Genomic DNA, 20,887 nt, shown 5'->3' with positions numbered 1-20,887 from the left:
CCCCGGCACCGCTAAAAGGCTAATCACATCATATGGATCAATGTAAGTGTGAATTTGTAATAATTTGGCTATACTATAATGTTCTTGCTACATTACCTAACCTAAACTCATTGTTACTTTTTGAAATGTGAGACATTTGTACCTGGTAATGCGTGCTCCCGGCAAAAACTACAAGATAAAAATAGAGTAAATCCAACAACCTTTACAAGCGTTGAACAGATTCTTTTTTATATTTGACTCAGGCAGTGGACATTGATGAGATTTTTTTTTATTAGTCATACTGATAAGTGTTATCCATGTCAGGATGGCCGAGCGGTCTAAGGCGCTGCGTTCAGGTCGCAGTCTCCTCTGGAGGCGTGGGTTCGAATCCCACTTCTGACAGCAGCTGTTTTAAACTTTTGATGTGTATTTGTGGACGACAATACGGTGGAAAACTGTGATCATCAGAGACAGTGATCTATGTGTAAAGAAACAAAAGTGTCATTCTGTGATTAAATTAAAAGTGACTGAGACAGCACAGAAAGCCTCATGTTTCAGCGTTGTCAAATCAAAAAGGAAACTCAATCAGATTCACTGTGCGCAGTAAACCAAAGCATTATTTTGGTACACGGTCAGCAGTAACCTGACACAGCCAGATGGGGCGGTATTGTTTTCTTATGAACGCAATACGCGATATATTTTTTCCCATGATGGCGAAGGCTAGGCGAAGGCATGACCCGCCCCTCTCTGCCTCTGATTGGCTGACTGTACTCGGCTGCTCCCCCCTTCTTTCCAGGCGAGCCAGAAGTATCTCAAACGTGAGCAGCAGGTGCAAAACAATCATTAAATCAACAAGCATGAGATACTTCATTATATGGAACGTTACAATTGCAAATCTGAGTTATTTAGGCCTACTTAACCTATTGCACAGACGTGTAATTTTTTCTTGTCATTCCAAATGTAATCACATTGTTGCTCTGATTAAGTAGAAGACTTAAGTACATTATTTGTGTAAAAAAAGACTGGTAAAGCAGAAGTACTGATTCAACTTAATTACTCAAGTAAAAGGAAAAAAGTACAGGCTCTGAAATGTACTCAAGTATAAAAGTATTAAAGGTTTTCTGTGCAAGGCGAATAGAAACTCATGTCATATTAATATAATTCAAATAGGCCTAGGCTACTATTCAACTTAAAAGGTCCCTTCAAAACATATTTTAAGATGCATAAAGACTATACTTTAATCTTCTAGTTTTAATCACTATGACCCACTAGCTCAGAGAGTTGGATTGCTGTCTAGCACTTTGAAGCTTGTGGGCTTGAGCCTCAGTGACTTTTGAGGTTGTGGGTTCGAGCCTCAGTCAGTTTTGAATGGTGACAGGCAGAGGGAAGAGACAAGAGCGACCCGAGAAGAGCTGTGAGTGTGAAGGGCAGCTGGTGGTGTGAACGAATAATACACACAGAGACACTGGGGCCAGAGGTTGTGGGTTCGATTCCTGCTCTGCTGCTGCTACCTGGAGCCAGGCGGGCTGCTCTCCCCCCCTGACCCCTGCAGAGACATGAGCTGAGGGTTATGAGACAGAAAACCACAGAGAGCTGAAATTTTACTGACATCAGAAGTACGTTTTCTCTTGAGTTGTGCGGCGTAAAAGTACTTGAAAAACTGCTCTAGACTCAGTATATGACAAGTCTGGATCTCTTTGCAGTCTGTCCACAGTGTCCATTTCTGTGGATCTGTAGGAGGCGCTGTGTCTGTGGATCTGTAGGAGGCGCTGTGTCGCTCTGTGTATCTGCCTGTATTTAGTCAACCTCATCCTGATTTTATTTAGTCAAGTTTTCATCGACTGTCTAAGTATTTTCATCTCATCTTAGTAAAAGAAAACCGTAACTATTCATTAGAATTTCCAAACTTATTGTAAAGATATATTAATCTGTTATTCTGGAATTGTTTTAAGGTTTGAATGTGCAATACAGACACAGATGTTTCACTTCTTCTTCTCTTCTGATTGGATCTCTTCCCAATTCGTCCCTCCCTAACATTTTTAGTCTAGTTTTCACCAGTGAAAATAGATAGTCGACTAACATTTTTCCTGATAGTTTTCGTCTACGAAATCAACACTGCTATGGATGCATGTCTCCACCTAGTGGTGCACTCCTCTTCCAAACTCACACACACTTTTCCACAACTACACCATGTATCTGAAACAATGTTGTTTACTTACTGTCAATCTCATCAACGTTTCTGAAGACCATCTCCACGTGATCCCACTCCATAAAGCTGCATTTCCCAATGAAGGGCTGGGCAAAAACCACATACTGATACATATTTCAATTCAAATACATGTCACTCTTGTGTTAGAATGAGTAAATGGGCATTGACACTGTTTTTAATAACCCTTGATCAATTCTCATTAATCTTTTAGCTTTTCTTTTTTATTTGTCTGTAGGCTACATACGTGCACTGCCAAGAGTAGTGGCAGCATTAATAACCAGAGACCAGACTATATCAAAAACATAAACACACAGTGGTGTCTTTCATGCATGCTAGCAAGCGAAACTGCTGTGTGTCTGACCACAGACTGTAGAAAGAGATGCAGGATAGCCAAGCGAATGTGATTGGATGAACGTTTGACGCTAGGCCAATCACAGGCAGAGGGTGCCTCCACCCTTCGCCATCATCCGAAAAAAAAAATCGCCCCCCGCCTGGCAGTCAGGTTAGGTCAGCAGTGGACTTGACTAGAAATTCTTTCTCTCTAGCTTTCACTCAGATTCTATTCGAATGTAATAAAAAAAAAAGGTCAAATAACTACAAACGCTTATTTATTTCTTTATTTATGGCCAAGTAACAACTATATAATGGACAAAATCAAATATCACAATATTTTTGACCAAATACCTCGATATCACTATTGCAACAATATTGTATGGATGACTATTGGTGCTTTCACAAAATATTTACACCATGCAAGTCTGGAAACATATTTTCCCATACTCTTGTCCTTTTTCCATACCTGGAGAATACTAAAACCAAATTCCATATTTGCATAGGAACCCTGTATGTAGGGTAAGCTATTAGGGATTTCAAACTCATGGAGGGCTGCAAGTAAATTGTCATACCAAACAAGAATGCAAGTGAATCCACCCATTAGCACAGCTTCAACCAGAGGACTAACCACTGAATTAAATTAAGACTTCTCTATCACCAGGCAAAACTGCATGTAACCAGAGGAAGGACTAACCATTGAATGAAACAAACGTATCCATCACCAGGCAAAGCTGCATGTAACCAGAGGAAGGACTAACCATTGAATGAAATTAAAACTGATCTATCACCAGGCAAAGCTACGTCAGCTTAGCAGAAACAGTAGCAGGTCTGTTGTCAGTTCTGGGGAATCATTCTTGACAGTTATTAAACAGTTTGAATGCAAAGGACATAATAGAATAGACAAAGGAATACGTTCACATTTGAGAAAGTAATCCAATCATGGTTAATGACACAGACTTAACTTCGATTGTTTATTTTTTCTTACAACAAAAGACTCCCCCCTGCATGTCAACAGACTGTGGAGGTGCAGTACTGAATAGGCAGCAATAAAAAAAAAAAGTGAGCTATAATAAAAGATCGACAAATCTGATACAAAATCATGTTTTCCATCACGACTTAAACAACCTGAGCATAAAAACAATTCTTTCAAATATACTTTCTCACATGTCAGGCTATAAGCATAATAATACCAAAAGTAAAAAGGACAACTGAATATTGAAGACACAAGTACAGACACTCTATAAAGCACATCTGGGACACAATAAATATCAATTATTTCTAAATGCTTGGCAGCATTTGATTAAGCCTGCTTGGAGCGCCAAATGGGATGGTCTGCACTTTGGGGATCTGTTCCCTTGTGCGAGGCAATGTATCACAGTAAGGTTTCGATGGCTTTTGAATATCAATTGTCCCCAGGTGTGTTGCGTGCCGTCATGGTCTAAGTACAGATGAACATGGGGGAATGGTGGAGCGCTCCTCATCTTTCTGGCATGCTCAGTTGGCGTGCTGCACAGTGGAGAAGCATAGCTTGAGAGTGTAGGGGTACGGACCAGCTGTGAAGAAGAGACGGACGATTAGAGACCAACAAACAAATACATAAAAGACAGTGCAACGGTAAAGTTGTCTTTCTCTGGGCCAATTCTGGGGAATTCTGTTCTTGACCCGGTTAATGACATAACTGGGTTTGGGGTTGTCAAATGGATTAGAATAACCCCAACATGAGAATCATAGTCAAGATGCATGGTTTAAGGCTGTCCAATGCATGATGGATTGGAAACCCCACACCTCACTTTTGGATTTCACCATTATACCAAGTACATATTAATATTATTAATATCCAACAAAAAAACATGGTGGTGGCAAGCATTACATATCTTTATACTTTGTTCATTGCGTTTGGCAGTTATTAGTTAGCTTCTCAACTTGCACTTGTTGCCTTTAGTTTAATTACAGATGGTTAAATTAGTAGTTAGTGTGCTGCACATTTTTAAAAAGTAACATTGTGCTGCATGGAGGGTGGGGGGGGACAAACCTGTGTTGACATACAGTACAGTGCGATGCAAACGTGTGTGTGTGTGTGGGGGGGGGGGGGGGGGGGTACATACTGGCATTCTTCATCTGGTAGTGGTTTATCATGGCCAGGGCCTCCATGGCATCGTTGATGGACTCCCACTCTAGCAAACCTGAAGCACTGCGCTCAGTGGGGGCGGCATCTGGTTAGAGACCACAGGTCACAAAATTAACAAACACACCACACAGAAAAAGTTCCATTTCAATTTAGTCCATATTTTCTGTGAATGTGTAAAACACTATTTATTTAGTACAGATGATGTAGAATTAAAGCAGCTTACTCTTGCCTGTGAACAGTTTAATGTTGATGGGGCTCTTGACACCAAGCTCCTCACAAATCTGTAAAGACAGCAATAATCATTAGTGTCTGGCACAGCACGCACAACACTTTAAATGCTAAATTTTCCTAGATTGAAACATAATACAGTAAATAGAGTGGGTGGAGAAAATATCTGGATACATCTGCCCAGTTCTAGACATACACACACTACAAAATTGCACTCCACATTAGGTTAGTTCTTCAATGCAACCAGCAATGTTTTCTTCCAGTTACCTCTATCTTTCACAAAGGAAATGCAGGGTGTTTAGTAGGGGTGTCACAATATATCGTCCCACGAAATTTCGCGATAGTAAAACGTCACAATATGTATCGTTGAGATGAAATCTCATATCGTGAAAAAAAAAAAAAAAAAAAAAAAAAAAAAATTCTCCTTCAAAAATAGACAAAGAAACGTCTTTGTTGGTTGAAGTTCAATGTGTGGAAAGTAGATCAGTTGAACAAGTCTCTGAAGAGACACATGAGAAGTTATACAGGAGAGAAACCATTCAATTGAGTTTCTGGCAAAACTGTTTACTTGACAGGAAAAACTGAAGATGCATAAAAAACAGACTAAGAAAAGTCTTGTTGTTTGAGTTTGAAGAAAAACTGAAGATGCATAATGAGAATTTATACTGCTGAGAAACCTTTTAGTTCAAAGTAAATCTAAGTGACGGTGTAACTCATTCTATTTCAAGATAAGCCTTATCTCCAATCTCATGTTTTTTCTAGTTGTTATTGTAATAACAATTTCCCACAACAGCATATTTTGTATTTGTGCATTTCAAATAAAATACTACTTTTCCAGTCATATATTGTCATTATTCAAGTAAAAAAAAATATTGTTAAAATCGTATCGTATCGTTATCGTGAACCCAGTATCGTGATACGTATCGTATCGTGAACTGAGTGTATCGTGACACCCCTAGTGTTTAGTGATGACCGTGTCTTGAAATTGTGTTTACGAGTCAAAATAGTTTAATACCCACTGACATCACATCACCTACACCCACACACACAAAGTATAAACAAAATGGATCTAGGTGCGCCGCATGCATCCGAAATCAGTGCAAACAGTAAACTGGTGCTCATCAGGAAAGGGCTGGATCAGTCAAATAAGTTTTAAGTTCATCTCCTTTTGTGAAGAAACATGTACTATCAAGTGTTTTGTTTGTTTGTTTTTTACATTTTTGTAAGTTTTCTAATGACATTTGATACATGTTTCTTCACGAAAGGAGACAAACGGAAACTTCTTTATTGACACATGAGGTGTTTTCTGTTACAACACAGACCCCGGAGAAGACCTCGGACGAGGAGTCGGGCTGGGCGTTGAAGAAGTGCAGCACGTTGCTGGGGTGTTGGATGCGGTTCTTGGCCGCCTGCTCCGGTGAGGTGAAGCGGTTGTTCCGGGAGCCGTGGAAGTCCTTGAAGCTGCTGGTGCCGTCGTCCAGCTCATAGCACTGACCGGGCATGATGGCCTGTTGCTTGGACACACTGCAGGAGGGAGGGGTTACACAGTCACATTTCCATTACAAGTTAAGAGAACACTGGGAGACACCACAGCTCGGAGCAAATAAACTGGGGGCCGCCTCCCTCTTTGAAAATCTCTGGGGTATTAATTTAAAAAAAAGGGGGGCGGGGGAGGCAATATAAACTCCATTTTATTCTGCTGTAAAATCACAAATGAGACTGCTTGATCAAAATCCCACAAACTCTCATCCATTATGTCATTGAACTTTGATCCTTTACATCATATTTAATAGTGAACACCCATATCGCATGGTATCGTGATAAGCCCATGTCCCATCTCTACTGTAAACTGCTTTTTATTTTGCATTTAGCTGTGGTGCCTACCCGCAACAAGCAAAAAGTAAATATAAATAAGTGTGTGGGTTTACATTTCTTTCACTAAAATAAATGAACTAAACAAATCAAAAACATTTGACTCATTTCAAAGTTAGCGAGTGGCTGACTCACCAGACGTTGAGTTTCTGTCCAAAGAGGAAGTTGTTGTTGAGATGAGTGATGCAGCGGTCCACAGCATAGCAGTCTCCCATCTCCACCATGGCTGCCCCAGGTTTACTCTTCATGAACTTCACCTATGGAAAGTGACAAAGACAGGATTGGCTAGTTTTCTGTGACCTTAAAGAGACCGATGTCTTTCCCTGAGGGGACATGAACAACTGATTTATTATTCACAGAAACTGATGGGCAACATCTACCTACAGTATGCATGTATGAGTGGGTGTATGTGCATGTGCATGTATGTTATTTGAATAAATATATGTAGATGTCGGTTAAAGGGATAGTTCAGATTATTTGACTCTGCACGCTCCCAGTTTGGAGAAGTACAGAGAAGCTACAGCAGAGGAGCACGGCCCGTAGAACTTTAGTCTTCCTACGCATGCCGCACACCGTATTACTCCGCAGTTCGCCATTTGAGTCGGAAACATGCTGTTGCCGAGTAATCCCGTGCTCGGCATGCGTAGGAAGATGGAAGTTGTGAGAAGAGATAGTGCCGCACATGCCACACGCATCCTTCACTGTCCAAGTCGGACACTCACCCGTTCTACGTTGCCGTAGAGGCAGAACACGTTGAAGACACGGTCGGCGTTCATCTTGACCGGCTCGAGGCCGTACACCATGACGACGGGAGAGTCGGCATGCGCGCCATACTCTCCGGGGGGAGGGGGAGGAGGCCCGTAGCCCGGCCCACCATAGCGGCTTCCTCCGCGCCCCCTCATTGGTGGACCCATGCGCCGACCTTCGTAGGGCGAGGATCCATAGTTCTCGTCACCATAGCCGTGGTAACCGCCACCTGGGGAATGGTGCCGAGGCCATTCAGAAACATGCTCTATAGAACAACGAGGATTTGGTCCCCACTTTGTAAACAGCATAGTTCAAAATGACAAGACGGCACCACTTAATTGCCACTTTGTGGGGACCAAGTTCTAAATTCAGGTTCCTTACAGAGAACTTCCCAGAGTAGAAAGCCATATAATTTTAGAATTGTAGAACCAATATAATGTAATACAGACCGTCTATAAACATTTTCAGGAATTAATAATGTAGAATAAGTTGTGCATTATAACTTCAGGTTGACAATAGAAAAGAACTGCGTATCATTTTGTGTGTGACTGTGTGTTCTTGTTGCCCAGGGGCGTGAGAGACATACCATACTCTGGAGGGTGATCGCCCAGCAGAGCAGGCTGTCTCTGACGCTTGTTGGGGTTGGCATTCACATCTTCTGAGAGAGCGGGAAGAAAGAAGGAGAAGAAAAAGAGGAAAAAGGAGAGGAAGTGAAAGTGGTGTAAGTATGGCGAGAAGCGACGGGAAACAAGATTTTTGCTGCAAAGATATGACAGTAGGACACCCGAGCATTTAGACTCCGAAAGAAACAAGCTTGTCTAGAAAAACTGGCATTCACTAATAATTCTGCAGTTTTCAAATGGTTCCAAATATTATATTTGGGTAAAATGTGTTGTCAAAATCGGACCCACATTGCACACTATAAAGTTACCTTAACATTTCAACTTAGATCATAATGGACCTTGGCAAATGCATTTGCCAAATTAAATACTACCTTTGCCAAATACTATTTGGACTAGGGATGCAGGGGTTAACCGGTTTGACTATTAACCACGATTTAAAACGTCACGGTTATATAACCGCAGAGGCTCCGCTACACCGAGTGTTTTGTTTCACAACAGTTCGTCAGTTTAAAACTCCCGTGAAGAACCTGTCTCTCTCGCTTCGTTTCCCGCACGGACTATTTAGCGGAGGCACCAAACACAGGCAGCTGCCATGTCTCCCAGTAGTAGTCAGTCGGTAGCCTAGCCATGGACGCCAGCACCAAAATAAATGCTGCAATACATGTCCCGCAAGGTTTCTGAGATTAGGGGAAAGTCTGAGCTGGTGTTACGTTAAACCAAACATGGGGAGGAGGCAGCGGCTTTGTTTACCGTTAACATACAGTCAATGACGTTAACGTTAGCTGTTGTGGCTAATGTTAGCTAGCTGGCCATGGCCTAGCGTACATAGTTCAACAGGCAGCGGTCCTCGAGCTCGTTGTGACCAAACATCCCCGCATTTAAAGCACTTCATGCTCCCAGAGCTGGCGTAAACCATAGAGAACCTCATGCTTTACACAAAAAGAAACATCAAGGGTTTGTGTCAACTCCAAAAGCAACCCGCTAACGTTACATGTAGGCCTAATAACGTGAAGCTAACGTAGCTAGCTGCTTGGCAGTCATGATCTGACTGAGACAACGAAAACAAATGCGCACATTTACATAACAAACACCAGTCAACACCACAGAGTGTCCTTTCTTTAATCTAGAGGGAGCATTTTCCAGTAAAAAGTGAAACGACACATGATGGCTTATAGTGAGGCTTTCCATGCCTGCCCCATCATCACTGCAATAGAACTGACCCCAATGCAAAATTCAGACGGCCCATTTAGTTGCCAGTAACATGCCAATAAGAGTCTAAGTTACTATGCCTTTTGTGTTTTTTTCTGCAGACTAAGCAGCTATAGACTTTCGCTTCTATAAAATAATAATAAAATATTTTTTGTATTGACTATTGAGTGATACTTTACTAAAACAATCATATATCAGAAATGTTGTTTGTTTTATGTTCACAATAGTGATGTCAGTTAGATTTGATTAGGTCAGAGCCATGGGATATTAAATCATCCATCTTTGCTGAGTACATCTGCCCTTTCTTTCTTCTTTTTTTAATCCGAAGGCAGCAACTGTTAAGATTGTGGGGGAAATACAATAAAACCTCTATTTAAAGAATGCTCATGTGATTTTTATACGCCCATAACAATAATCGTGAAACCGTGATAATCGTGGTTTTTTCTCAGACTATAATCGTACATCAAAATTTATAATCGATGCATCCCTAATTTGGACCTTGGCAAATGTAGTATTTGAGACAGCTGCATGCATTTCAGGACTGATTCATCTGTCCTGGAAGAGAGGAACCACTCGAAAGTCCACCCACCTTGCACTCCAATCAAAGAGAACTGAAAATATGTTAATATTAAACAGTCAGGCTGGATAAATATAAATGCCTGAATGGAAAAAAAGATAATTGTACACAAGTACTCGCACACACCTGCATTGCTCCCATTTCCATCTGCATCACCATCTGTACAGGTACACAATAATCACACACAATCAGAACTGAAGCCAGGTTAATCAAATTCCAGACAGGCACATTTTTCCTGAGCAAATCACAGATTAATTAACCCAAATAAATGCTCAGGAGTGTTAAGTTAATAAACCACTCGTCATCTGGGCAGTGTTTCGGGGATGAACGCCAAAAGTTTGGATTAACATGGGTAGGAAACCTAGCAAATTAATTACGAAATGTGGTTGGCAAGTTTGTCTTTCCACCACCGTGGCGGGTAACCAACAAGGCTCTTGATTCTAAAAAGAAAGCACCCCCGCAGCCCAATCAAAAGTGTCTTGTCATTTTGGAATGCAGTGGATAACATGTTCCCAGGTTGATGGGGCTTTGCAATAAAAAAGAAAGTCCCATTTAGGTCAAGCACAGCCTCCATACCCATGGATTAATAATAATTAAGTATTTCATGGTTCCTTCACCCAGATTGAAAATATTATTTTATTCCCAGAGAAACTAGAAGCCCAGGAAACCAGTTAGGTGCATAGATGTATTCCCTGGTGGCTGTGAACTGCCAACCAAGGAAGCAACAAGACAAAGCAAACCAGCATGTAGGCCTATGTGACGTTTCCAATACAAGCCTCGACAGAGAAAACCCACCCACACCCATCACCCACTTCCAGAAAGATTAAGCCTGTATGGAAAAAAACAAAAACAAAAATCAAAATGGAGTCTCGTCAGTCTTGTGTGGCGATGTTGGGTGCTGGGGTTTGGAGTCGTGTGGTGCTGTGCAGTTATGTTCCCCAAGCGGGGGCTCGAGTTACTTACTGCATGCTTACAAACAGGGGGGAGGAAGACATTTGCTGCAGTAGTTCCACCACTCTCCACCCATTTCATTTCATCCAATACTCCTATCCATTTCCTCTTTTGGCAAAGAACTCTCCACCTCAGGACCGATTCCTGCTTCTATCAAGATGAAAGGCCCATTGGTGGGTTGGCTGGCTTTTCCATCCCTTTTGTTCCATTTTGGAATAGTCTCCTTAGCAGCCACTGGTAGGCCTTGAGGCTGCCATAGAGCACATTTCAGACGGGGAAGCTGGCTCCTCTTAGGTGTAAATTGCCAAACCTGCATCACATGGAAGGTGTTACACAGGTTCTAGAGACTTTAAAATATTGACAGAAGAAAAAAGGAGAAGCTGTACTCAGAAAAAATAGGCTAGCTAGACAGGGATGCATGTAGCAAGAAAAGCACAGGGAGGAAAATATGAGGAGGAGATGAGGAGAGAGAGCAACAGAGAATAGCTGAGTTCCATGTGGGAGGTTACGAGGTATCAGAGAGGAGGAAAACCAAAAATGGGCCTGACTGGGCTCTGAGTGTGCTGGTGCTTGATGGTGTTGTCAGCAATGTCTTTGTCTTCATCAGTTGTCTTGTGTTGCCTCCAATGTGATTGGCTACAGCTGGATTCAGGGGTGTGAGTCATCTATTGGATCAGTTGGTACGGCGTCAGCAAGTGATGTGTTGCTCGGGTGTTTTGTTGTTTTCAAGGCGTAAAAAAAAAAAGCACACGAAGCCCACCCTTCCAAAAAGAGTACAGGAAGGGCCATGGCTTTGTCAGTGTGATCTTGATCAACTGCTTAGTGTCAGTATGGTTCGTCTGCTGTACAGAGATGTCTGTCACTACCTCTGTCTGTTTGCCTGGGTGGATGTTGTCTCTGTGGTGTCCCCTTCTCCATTTGGTGTAGATTGTAGGTGACGCGAGCTTTGACCTGTTTCAATGTGTCAAGCATGTGGGTCACAAAATGTGGAGGCAAGGACGGAGTGCGGGAGGGTGGAGGGACCAAGCGTAGCTTAGTGCCCAAAAGTACCAACAACCAAACTCCCCACCCTCTCCGATGGAAGTGTGTGGTGTCTTCGTGGCTCTGACGGTGCGATGCGGAGACGATGGAGGAGGAGTAGTCATATCAGTCCTACACCATCATGTTGAATGGGTGGAGTGTCTTGCAGTTTATCCCCTTGTGTCTGCGGGGAGAATGGGCCTTCTGTGTGAGAGTGGTTGTGTCCTCATACTTGAGATGGTGGTGGCTGAGTGGTGGCGGTGTTGTCAGCAAAAATGTGTCTGCCTCTCCCTCCCAGCACAAATGCCTGTCAATTCTTTTGGACTCACAGGAGATTGACTTATTGAGTTGAGATGAGTTATGTGGTGCTACAGTTAACCACCATACTGATGCTGGTCTGTGCCACTATTCACACGTCTCAAATCAATCTGAAACTACAACAAATTTAGGCTATGGTCAAAGTGGCCTGATATCATTAAGCCCAATCGGTACCTTGTCAGAACCACTTGCCATTTGACATGGAATCCCCTTTGCCATTTCTGCTGTGCTGAGTGGGACTCGATGAAACAAGGTGTTAAGTTACAGATGCCGGTTGGGCTTTACTACTAGCATTTAAATTCACTTCATTTCAAATTGGTCAAAGTCAGAGGACAGTGGATGAGAGCAAGATCAGTCTTGGTGGCAAGGAAAAGTTGTTACCCAGAACTTCAGGATGCAAGTTGTCAAACATCAGTGACAAACCGTTTAGTGGCTCTATATGGAACTCAATGCCTAATTTGTTACCATTAAAATGGCAATTGCTTAAATCAGATTTTTGGTACTTTAACTTATTAGACTTCTTCCATGAAAATAGAATACAATAACTTTGCTACATTCACTGCTGTGGCAAGGAAGGCAGTACAACTGACGCTGCTAGCGGAAGGAAGGCTTTACACTGGCTTGAGAAAAAGTCAATGCATGTCCATAAGGGAGGATGTAGACACATGTCTGTAACTTCAGTATGAGGAAGGGAGTATTCTTGAAAACTAATAATCCCAAAGAGGCCCAAAGTCCCCATTGTCTCTGGTGGGGTTTCAGGACAGCTTTAGTAACTTTGGCGTCCAAAAGAATGAACTGTCTGGGACCAAAAAGTATGTTTCGAAAAGTTTGACATTAAACCCGATTCAGACTTTCTTCTGTGACTGCAGCTCTTTGAAGCAATCTACCAGCACTATCAGAGGCTTCTTCGCCTCATCAGCCGATGAGCTCGCAACAATGAAGTACTCCCGATAGTGCGAAAAACTAAAATGAATGTGCAAAGCTACATCGACTTGTGGTAGTCGACGAGTCTATGCAACACCTAGTTCATACAGGTTAAGATTTGAAGAAACAGCGGAATATGAAATTAATTTGCTTATGCTAAGCTATCCAACCATGATTAAGCGCTGGGTGTCAGGGGTCAACATCCGTCTCCTTATACCCATAAAGCCTTGCGTTTCGGTTTGGGGTCATTTCCTGTAGTTTGTTCAGATTTTGTGCTCATTCCTGACAAACGGCACTTTCAGTTTGTTTGGAAGGGGACCTTTTCTTTTCAAGGACAGCAGTAGATTCCGTGCCTACCAGCATGAGGGTGGCAGGTTTGAGCCCCCATGTTACCTCCAGCTTCGTCAGAGGTCCATACAGGCACAATTGGCCGTGTTTGCAGGTGGGAAGCCGGATTATGATTTATATGTCCTGGTCGCTGCACTAGTGCCTCTGGAACTGGGGGGAATAGCGTGATCCTCCCACTCGCTTGGTTCTGCCAGTGAAACTCCTCACTGTCAGGTGACAAGAAGTCTACAACTCTCACCAGATCGGCAGGCAGAGGGGAAGGAGCAACGACGGGGACAGCAGGAGGAATTGGCCAAGAAGAAAAAAGTTAAAATTGCTTGTCCGCACCTGCAACGCTCCAGGGTTTGATGAACTGTTCAAAAGACATTTGGTATGAGCACAAATATCCTCCTTTAGCAGGAAAAGGAAACTAGAAAAGCTGCATGCCACAAGTAATAAGAAGGCTAGCATCCAGTTACTGGCATGACATGATTTCACTCGTTTCATTCCAGTGCTGTAACACACTGAGTTATTGCTTATTGGTGACAGCTTCCTTCTGTCAGTGAATGTGTCCTGCCGTTCCTACCACTCAGCAGTTCATAGACAGTTCCAATTTGAAAACTTGCATCCACAACTTCAAAAACAGTGGAGATTTATTGTTTTACACCTTTGACTTCAAGCTAATATTGCAGATACTTAAAGTCCCTGGAAACCAGATTTTCTTTTTTTTTATTATTTAGCATTTTGAGTTCATTACATCACAGGAACCTATGTTAATAAGCCACCAGCCAAATTTGAACGATGATGAACGTCGCAAAGTATATAAATTTAGGTTTGACAGTCATGGGAAAAGTCATGAGAATCAATTCGATTTTAGAGTGTATTTTCTCCCGTGGACTGTGTGGGCGTGTCCCGTCTGCAGCAGGTCTCCTCTCTCTCTCGGAGGAGACCTGCTCGGAGGAGACTCTCTCCGTTAACGGAGAGAGAGAGAAGGAAAGAGAGATGGAGTGTGTGTGTTCGCGCGTTGCTCGGCACATAGCACAGACAGAGAGGGTTTACAGAGAGGAAGAGATCTCTGCGTGCATGCGTGTGTGTGATTCGATTAAATCTTATGACGTGATAAGATCGTGCATTTTAGCACCGCACACACCGCTCTCTTCAATGAGGAAATGGAAATCCAGACCTTGTAGAAAAGTGTCGATTTTTGGGGTTAGGGTTGAAAGTAATGTCAATTAATTTCTGAGGCACACAATTAATAGTTAGAAGGTTTTTGTGGATTTTGGTTTCCAGGGACTTTAATACTTACTGATAGATGTTTTAAGCAGACAATCAAGGGCACGCAATTGTATGTTCGTAATTTGTGTGGTTTGTTAAAAAAAATCATGGAAATAGGCAATGTTTCCATACTTTTCAGTCGTGCATGACCCCTGATCCCACTGTGTATCCCCTGGCTCAGAGACAGGTTTCAGCAGGTAAGCAAATGTGAAAATAGTGACTGTCAAAGCAGCATCATTTAAGGGTTCAGTGGCGTTACCAATGAAGGGTCTTGCCTCCACCCTCCAAGTAGCCCACTTGCTGAAACTCCCCACAGCAGCAGTAAGGGTGCTGGATAGAGTATGTGACCGTGTGTGGGAGTATGTTCATGAGTTCAAGGGTTTACCTGGGCCTCCCAGGTTGGGGTTAGTGTAGTCCCAAGTGTCTTGGTCGTTCTTGAACACATTCAGGCGAGTGGGCTGAGGGAAATAGCAAGTATATGAATACACAAACTGATTACACCATTCAAGGAACTCAAAAACACGATGAAAGCATGTTAAGTGAAGATTAGCTGAACTGTACAGCGCAGTAGTTCTATAAGCAATACCTTGGCATACTCGATCTTCAGCGTGCAACATCCAGAATAGATGTCTGCTCCATTGAGTGAGGCCTTGGCCCGCTGTGCGCTTTGCACCGAGTCAAACGTAATGATGGGGTTAAGGAAGAGAGGGTAAAGTACTTTTACTCAAGCAGATTTTTTTAAACCAGTAATTTTACTCAAGTAAAATGTCCTCCAAGTAACGACTTCTACTTGAGTATAATATTGTTCTACTCTTTCCACCCCTGCTGACAAGTATAGGTAGTGCAGCAGCACCTTGTTATCAACCACTAGATTGCAAGCCCTATGTCAGGCAGCACACATGCAAAAGGATATTCGACCATGGCCTGGACACCGTTCTTCCTGAAGATGACAATTCTCTGGACAGGACCGCAGTTGTTGCAGATAGTGTAGAGAACATCCTGTGCAGAGCCAGAGTCACCAAGTTAAAAACAGAATTATACTCAAAAAGGGGGGGAAAACAAGGCAGATGCTGGGTCATAATTATTGGGATCATTTTAGTCATAACTCTGCAGCCCCATTGTAGAAACAGATTACGAGATCAGATCTCTGCAGTTACCGTGGTGATAGGGTAGATGGGGTTCATGATGGTGAGCAGAAGGACATTGTTAACGCTTCTGGAGTCGTCGGGGTCCCCCGGCCTGGAGATCTTCTGGCTGGTGGAGTAGTTGATGAAGGCCGGGTGGCCGGCGATGTACACCTGGTTGTCTGCAGCGTAGGTCACAGCTGTGGACGATCCGTTCATGTCCTCGTACTCTACCAATGCCTGTCGCTTCTTGGGCATCACCACCACATAGCTAAAAACAAAGACCAGGACCCAGAAATATCAAATACTGGGGGAAGGAGATCACCCACATCACCTTTGAGCTTATAACTAGGTATTTTTGTATAATTCCCCACCCAAAATGAATATTTGGCAGGTTAAACTGTTATGGTGGTTTGTCATTTTTGAACAGAAGGTGAAAAGGTAGATTATTAAGAGATTATTTAAGACAAGAAAAGGGAGATGGTTAAAAGTCCATGCTGCAGCCAAGCCAGCCGGGTGATTCAAGTGATACTTTTCCTCAAAATACTGTAAAGATGTGGGACATACTTTTGATAGCATTTAGCGCCTCAGTGGCTAAAAGCAAACCCCATGTCATTATTAAAGAATGTGCTGGATGAACAGGCAACATCCTGTGTAGACAACTATATTGGCATTAATGAATACGGTATATACAGCAGAGAAAATGAATTTTAGAAATTGTTAGTAGCCTAAAAAGTGATGAAAACTAAAATGAAGTCATCGTGCAAGAATGACAATTGCAATGAGACATGACAGCTGGGGTTTCAAATGTCAGCATTCAATAGCCACTAATTGCTCAACCAAAACTGAGTGAGGCTACTCCAGGTAAAAGATGCCCAAGGGCTATGAATTTGCAGTGTCAATAGCAGTGATGAGAGTAAGCCCTTGTTCACACAGGACGCCTAATGTAAGCCGAACTGAAGCTTGAAGCACGCTCACGCTGAGCCGTTCACACAAGGAGGGTCAGTGAATGGAAGTGGAAAAATATTCCATTGGTTATCAAAAGGAGATCACATAGTGTGTGTGATTTGGTTAAAGAGATAGTTCAGAGATACAGTAGATTTGGGAAATTTTACCATTTTCCCAGAGTCAGAACAGAAACTAATAAATGCCATCAGACAGACCTTTTATGTAACATTTGCAGTCTGAAGTAGGGCTGTGAATCTTCACTGGCCTCACGGTTCGATTACGATTCAGAGGGCTACGATTCGATTACGATTATCGATGCATCTCGATGCATCTTAAATCGATGCATCACTTTTTTCCGCAATAGATGATTTATTTTTTCTCGCTTTCTTTTTTCTCACTGTGTGGCTACTTTTAAAATAAAAGTGCATTTGGAATTGCATTGTATTATGATCCATAATTAAAATAAACAACTGCATCCATTTTATTTTTATTTTTTAAATAATCGACTTTTGACATTTGTGAATCGATGCAGAATCGTGCACGTCCGCATCGCGATGCATTTTATAATGGATTATTTTTGACACCCCTAGACTAGTCTGAAGTATGTTAAACAGCAACATTAGGCTACCTTGTCTCAATTATTGAGTGTCTATGGTCAAATTATTCATCATGTTCCATAGGCATCCAGGAATTTAACTAAACTAAGCAAGTAAACTAAAGGTCTCATTATAGCAGAGCAGATCGCGCGCACACTCCGCGCTGGGACCAATGCTTTCATAGTCACAGTGGCAGCCAAGATCATGTTATATTGTACAGTGATAATAGTGAGAACGGCCCATGAAAAGTCACAATGAAACGCCATTATGTGCAGTACTGACTGAGTGTGGTTTCACTCTCAAACGACCGTATATCAGCACATTAATAGAATCACCAAACTTGTTTTTATTGAATACGCATTTCAGTTCTCAGCCCTGATAGTCTACTCTGTGGTGTCTCTCAACACAACACATTTACTTTTTGAAATGACTAAAAACGAACAGTTACAAATCAAGTTTTACCACATGTGTCAAGAAATGTGGTCAAAAGACGGCTCAGTGTACTTAACTTCTCCATTTCTCTCCCTGCAAAGCGCAACGGGAGCTGCGGAGGTATGTACAGTTAGAAAAATCTTCAGGTACGCTCTATGCGGTTGCAGTGCAATGACGTCATCTTTGGCGCGCGCCCCTCATCCTCCCCTGGCTCGCCAGAGTGACCATAAATGAGCCTTAAAGGCCTAAACATGGTCGTCCGTCCGCCTCGAATTGGAGCCGTCTCGCTGTCTGCCGGCGCCAGCATGTCTACATGCTCGGACGCCACTACGCCCTCCCTCCTCCCACCCTCCTCCTGTGGTTGAGATTGTGTGCCAGGCAGTCTGAATGAAATTGAATGTAACGTTCCCAATTCTATGTATTAAATTCTAAAAAACGACCCTCAACATTTGGGAAGGCAAAGCCACACAACTAGTTCGTTATAATCTAACGTCATGCTTTGAAAGGCGACTTTACGACGATGAGCCAAGGCAACGGCCAGTCACAACTCTCATGCAGCTGACATCACGCACGTATCGTCGGCGCTTGAGTTACATTTTCGAGCAGCCCCCGTCAGCCGACGGCGCCCCCTCCCCGTAGGACGGCGCTCCACCCCATCCTGAAAACCCCTGCCCTAAACTAAACATTTTACACGGTCCCCACACAGCTCGAGTCCTACTGTACCTGATGGCTCCAAACTCCTGTAGGGCCTCCACTAGGTCAGCCTCTGTGACTCCGTCCACCAGCCCCCGGATGTGCACCACTACAGACGGAAGGGTCTTGTGTGGGTCTTCATAGCCCTGCATCAGTCAGCAAGGAGAAATAAAGTTAAAATACACCCAACATACATTTAATGACCTGGCCTTCTAGCACTTATAATAAGAAGAGTGGGAGTGACATTATTTGACTAGTTCAAGTGCTTTTAATCTATTGTGTTTTTAGAGTGTAGTTTCCTATGATCATTTTATGTTGTGTAAAGTATCTTTTGAGTACACTGAAAAGCGCTCTATAAATAAAACATTATTATTAGTTAGTGGTTATACTGAGTTCAAGGCGCTAAAACAATTTATTCTACTCTGTAAGGTTAGCATATGTTCCAACAGTAGCGGGTTACTTGATCCAACTGGGGGAGGGGGTCTTACCTTGATGTGTGTATTTGGAGTGTATTTTGTGCATCTGTTAAACGTTACCATATAGATTTCGTTCAAATCTAATTCAAGAAACATTCGTTTAATCGCCCTTGCAGGTAGAATATGGCTTAGAGTACAGAGTATTCCCATAGATTTGCAACAATTTTAAGGATGGCTATAACTTAGCTATAGCTAACTAGCTAGCTTAGCGTAACCGGTGCTAGAACAAAGCGCTGCCCTGATGGCAAGGCCCGGGCGAGCACCAACCTCCCTCCATTGATTCAATTCAAATTAAACCATATGGGACTATCAACGATGCATGTCCTGGTTTAACGTTAATTGTCAAATAACGTTACAATTACTCTATGCTAAATCAAAGATGGGTGTAAAAAGTAAAATAACTGCACCACGAGACGTTTTTTTGTGAGATGGCCGCGTCGTGACACCATTTCCATACGCCAGTCTGAGTGAATTCTATTGAAACAAGAACACCGTGACTAGGCCGTGTGTGCGCTGTGATATCAGTTAACTAATACCTCTACCCTGCACACAGACAACTCACCGTGGCCATTCCGTCGGTCTTCTGTCTTTTCGTTGCCCTGCCTTCCTCGCTGTAATAACGGCCCGTCGCAGTAGCCATGTTGTCCCAGTTAAAAAGGATGGTTGTAGTGACGAAGTGTGAAATGGACGGAAAAGTCAAGGAAAACGACGCTCCGGTTTCCACGCCTACCTACAGCCGCCGCGGCATCCGATAGGCTCAGGGCGCCTGTCAATCTGTCTGGGACTTGAGTAACAGCCAATGGAAACACAGCAAAAATGCAGACAACTCGAAGTGTAACCTCGCGTCACCAGGCTCTTCTCGGCGAGAAAGAGCCTGGCTCCCGCCCACAATTGATTTTGTCACCCTACTGGTTCCAGCCTAGAGCCCGCCCTAGACCGGATGGCAGCGTTTCTAGCTCGTCAACTTTCACGTTAACTTGACAATTTGACCCAAGTATCAGAATCCTCTTTCACCGTTTTGACCGGTGTGTCAGGCGGTGGTGGCAGAGATGCGATATTGCATGAACGTTTTGTTTTATGTAACGCTAGCTTTGTTTTGATCAGACTCTAGTTTAGGTAACATCACCGCGTCAAGCTAACGGCAACAAAGACGTTGTTAGGCGCATTGCCATCCGGTGTTAATTCTGGGTCCGGGGTTTACGCCCCCATGACAAAAAGCGGGGTGGAAGGTGCCCAGACTACTCGAAGTGGGATAACCTAACATATATCTACTGTAACCTAATGTGTAGTCTGGGCACCTTCCACCCCGCTTTTTGTCATGGGGCGTAAACCACGGAACCAGAATGAACACCGGAAGGCAGTGCGCCAAAAAACATCTGTGTTGCTGTTAGCTTGATGCCTCGATTAATTGTCTGATGCAAAGCTTCTGTATTGGCTTAAAACTATGTGAGATTGTGAATCCGCAATGTTTCTAAAAGAACTTCGGTACGTCCATCTTTTGTTTTGTTGTTTGCCGTTCTGATACTTGGGTCAAATTGTCAAGTTAACGTGAAAGTTGACGAGCTAGAAACGCTGCCATCCGGTCTAGGGCGGGCTCTAGGCCGGAACCCTAGGGTGACAAAATCAATTGTGGGCGGGAGCCAGGCTCTTTCTCGCCGAGAAGAGCCTGGTGACGCGAGGTTACCTAATGTGGGCAGAGCCGTATCTCCATTCACATCAATGGACCAGTTTTTTTCCAGGAAGTAGAAAGTGGAACTCTTGAGTAAAAAAAAAGCAGCAGCACTGTCGAGTTGCAGCAAAATAGACAGTTTGTGTTGTACTTTGAAAGGGGTTTTCATCCCTTGAATCAAATTGTACATTATCAGCTTTATTTTAGCATGCAAAAGTAGCGCGAGACC

At 43.1% G+C, this 20,887-nt stretch overlaps 1 protein-coding gene across 2 annotated transcripts; it reads right to left on the bottom strand.

The window, feature by feature from the left end:
• Positions 1-3,478: 3,478 nt before the first annotated feature.
• On the bottom strand, positions 3,479-19,667 carry LOC310776221 (heterogeneous nuclear ribonucleoprotein L-like). 2 transcript variants are annotated; one of them, XM_083636414.1, is made up of 14 exons: positions 19,552-19,667; positions 18,544-18,659; positions 15,878-16,115; positions 15,634-15,719; positions 15,307-15,403; positions 15,106-15,178; positions 10,032-10,064; positions 8,083-8,154; positions 7,472-7,725; positions 6,885-7,006; positions 6,200-6,401; positions 4,873-4,930; positions 4,627-4,734; positions 3,479-4,074 (listed from the first exon to the last, which is right to left on the bottom strand). In XM_083636414.1, exons 1-14 carry the CDS (start codon positions 19,627-19,629, stop codon positions 4,016-4,018), a joined length of 1,596 nt encoding a protein of 531 aa, XP_083492540.1. In that variant the 5' UTR covers positions 19,630-19,667; the 3' UTR covers positions 3,479-4,015. The 2 variants fall into 2 exon arrangements, with proteins under 2 accessions (XP_083492540.1, XP_083492541.1); XM_083636415.1 differs by having other exon boundaries at positions 8,083-8,151.
• Positions 19,668-20,887: the final 1,220 nt, after the last annotated feature.

The sequence above is a fragment of the Poromitra crassiceps genome, assembly GCF_964638095.1.
Source record: "Poromitra crassiceps genome assembly, chromosome: 5".
In the NCBI taxonomy this organism is placed as follows: Eukaryota; Metazoa; Chordata; class Actinopteri; order Beryciformes; family Melamphaidae; genus Poromitra; species Poromitra crassiceps.
This window is presented reverse-complemented; position numbering and strand designations above follow the sequence as displayed.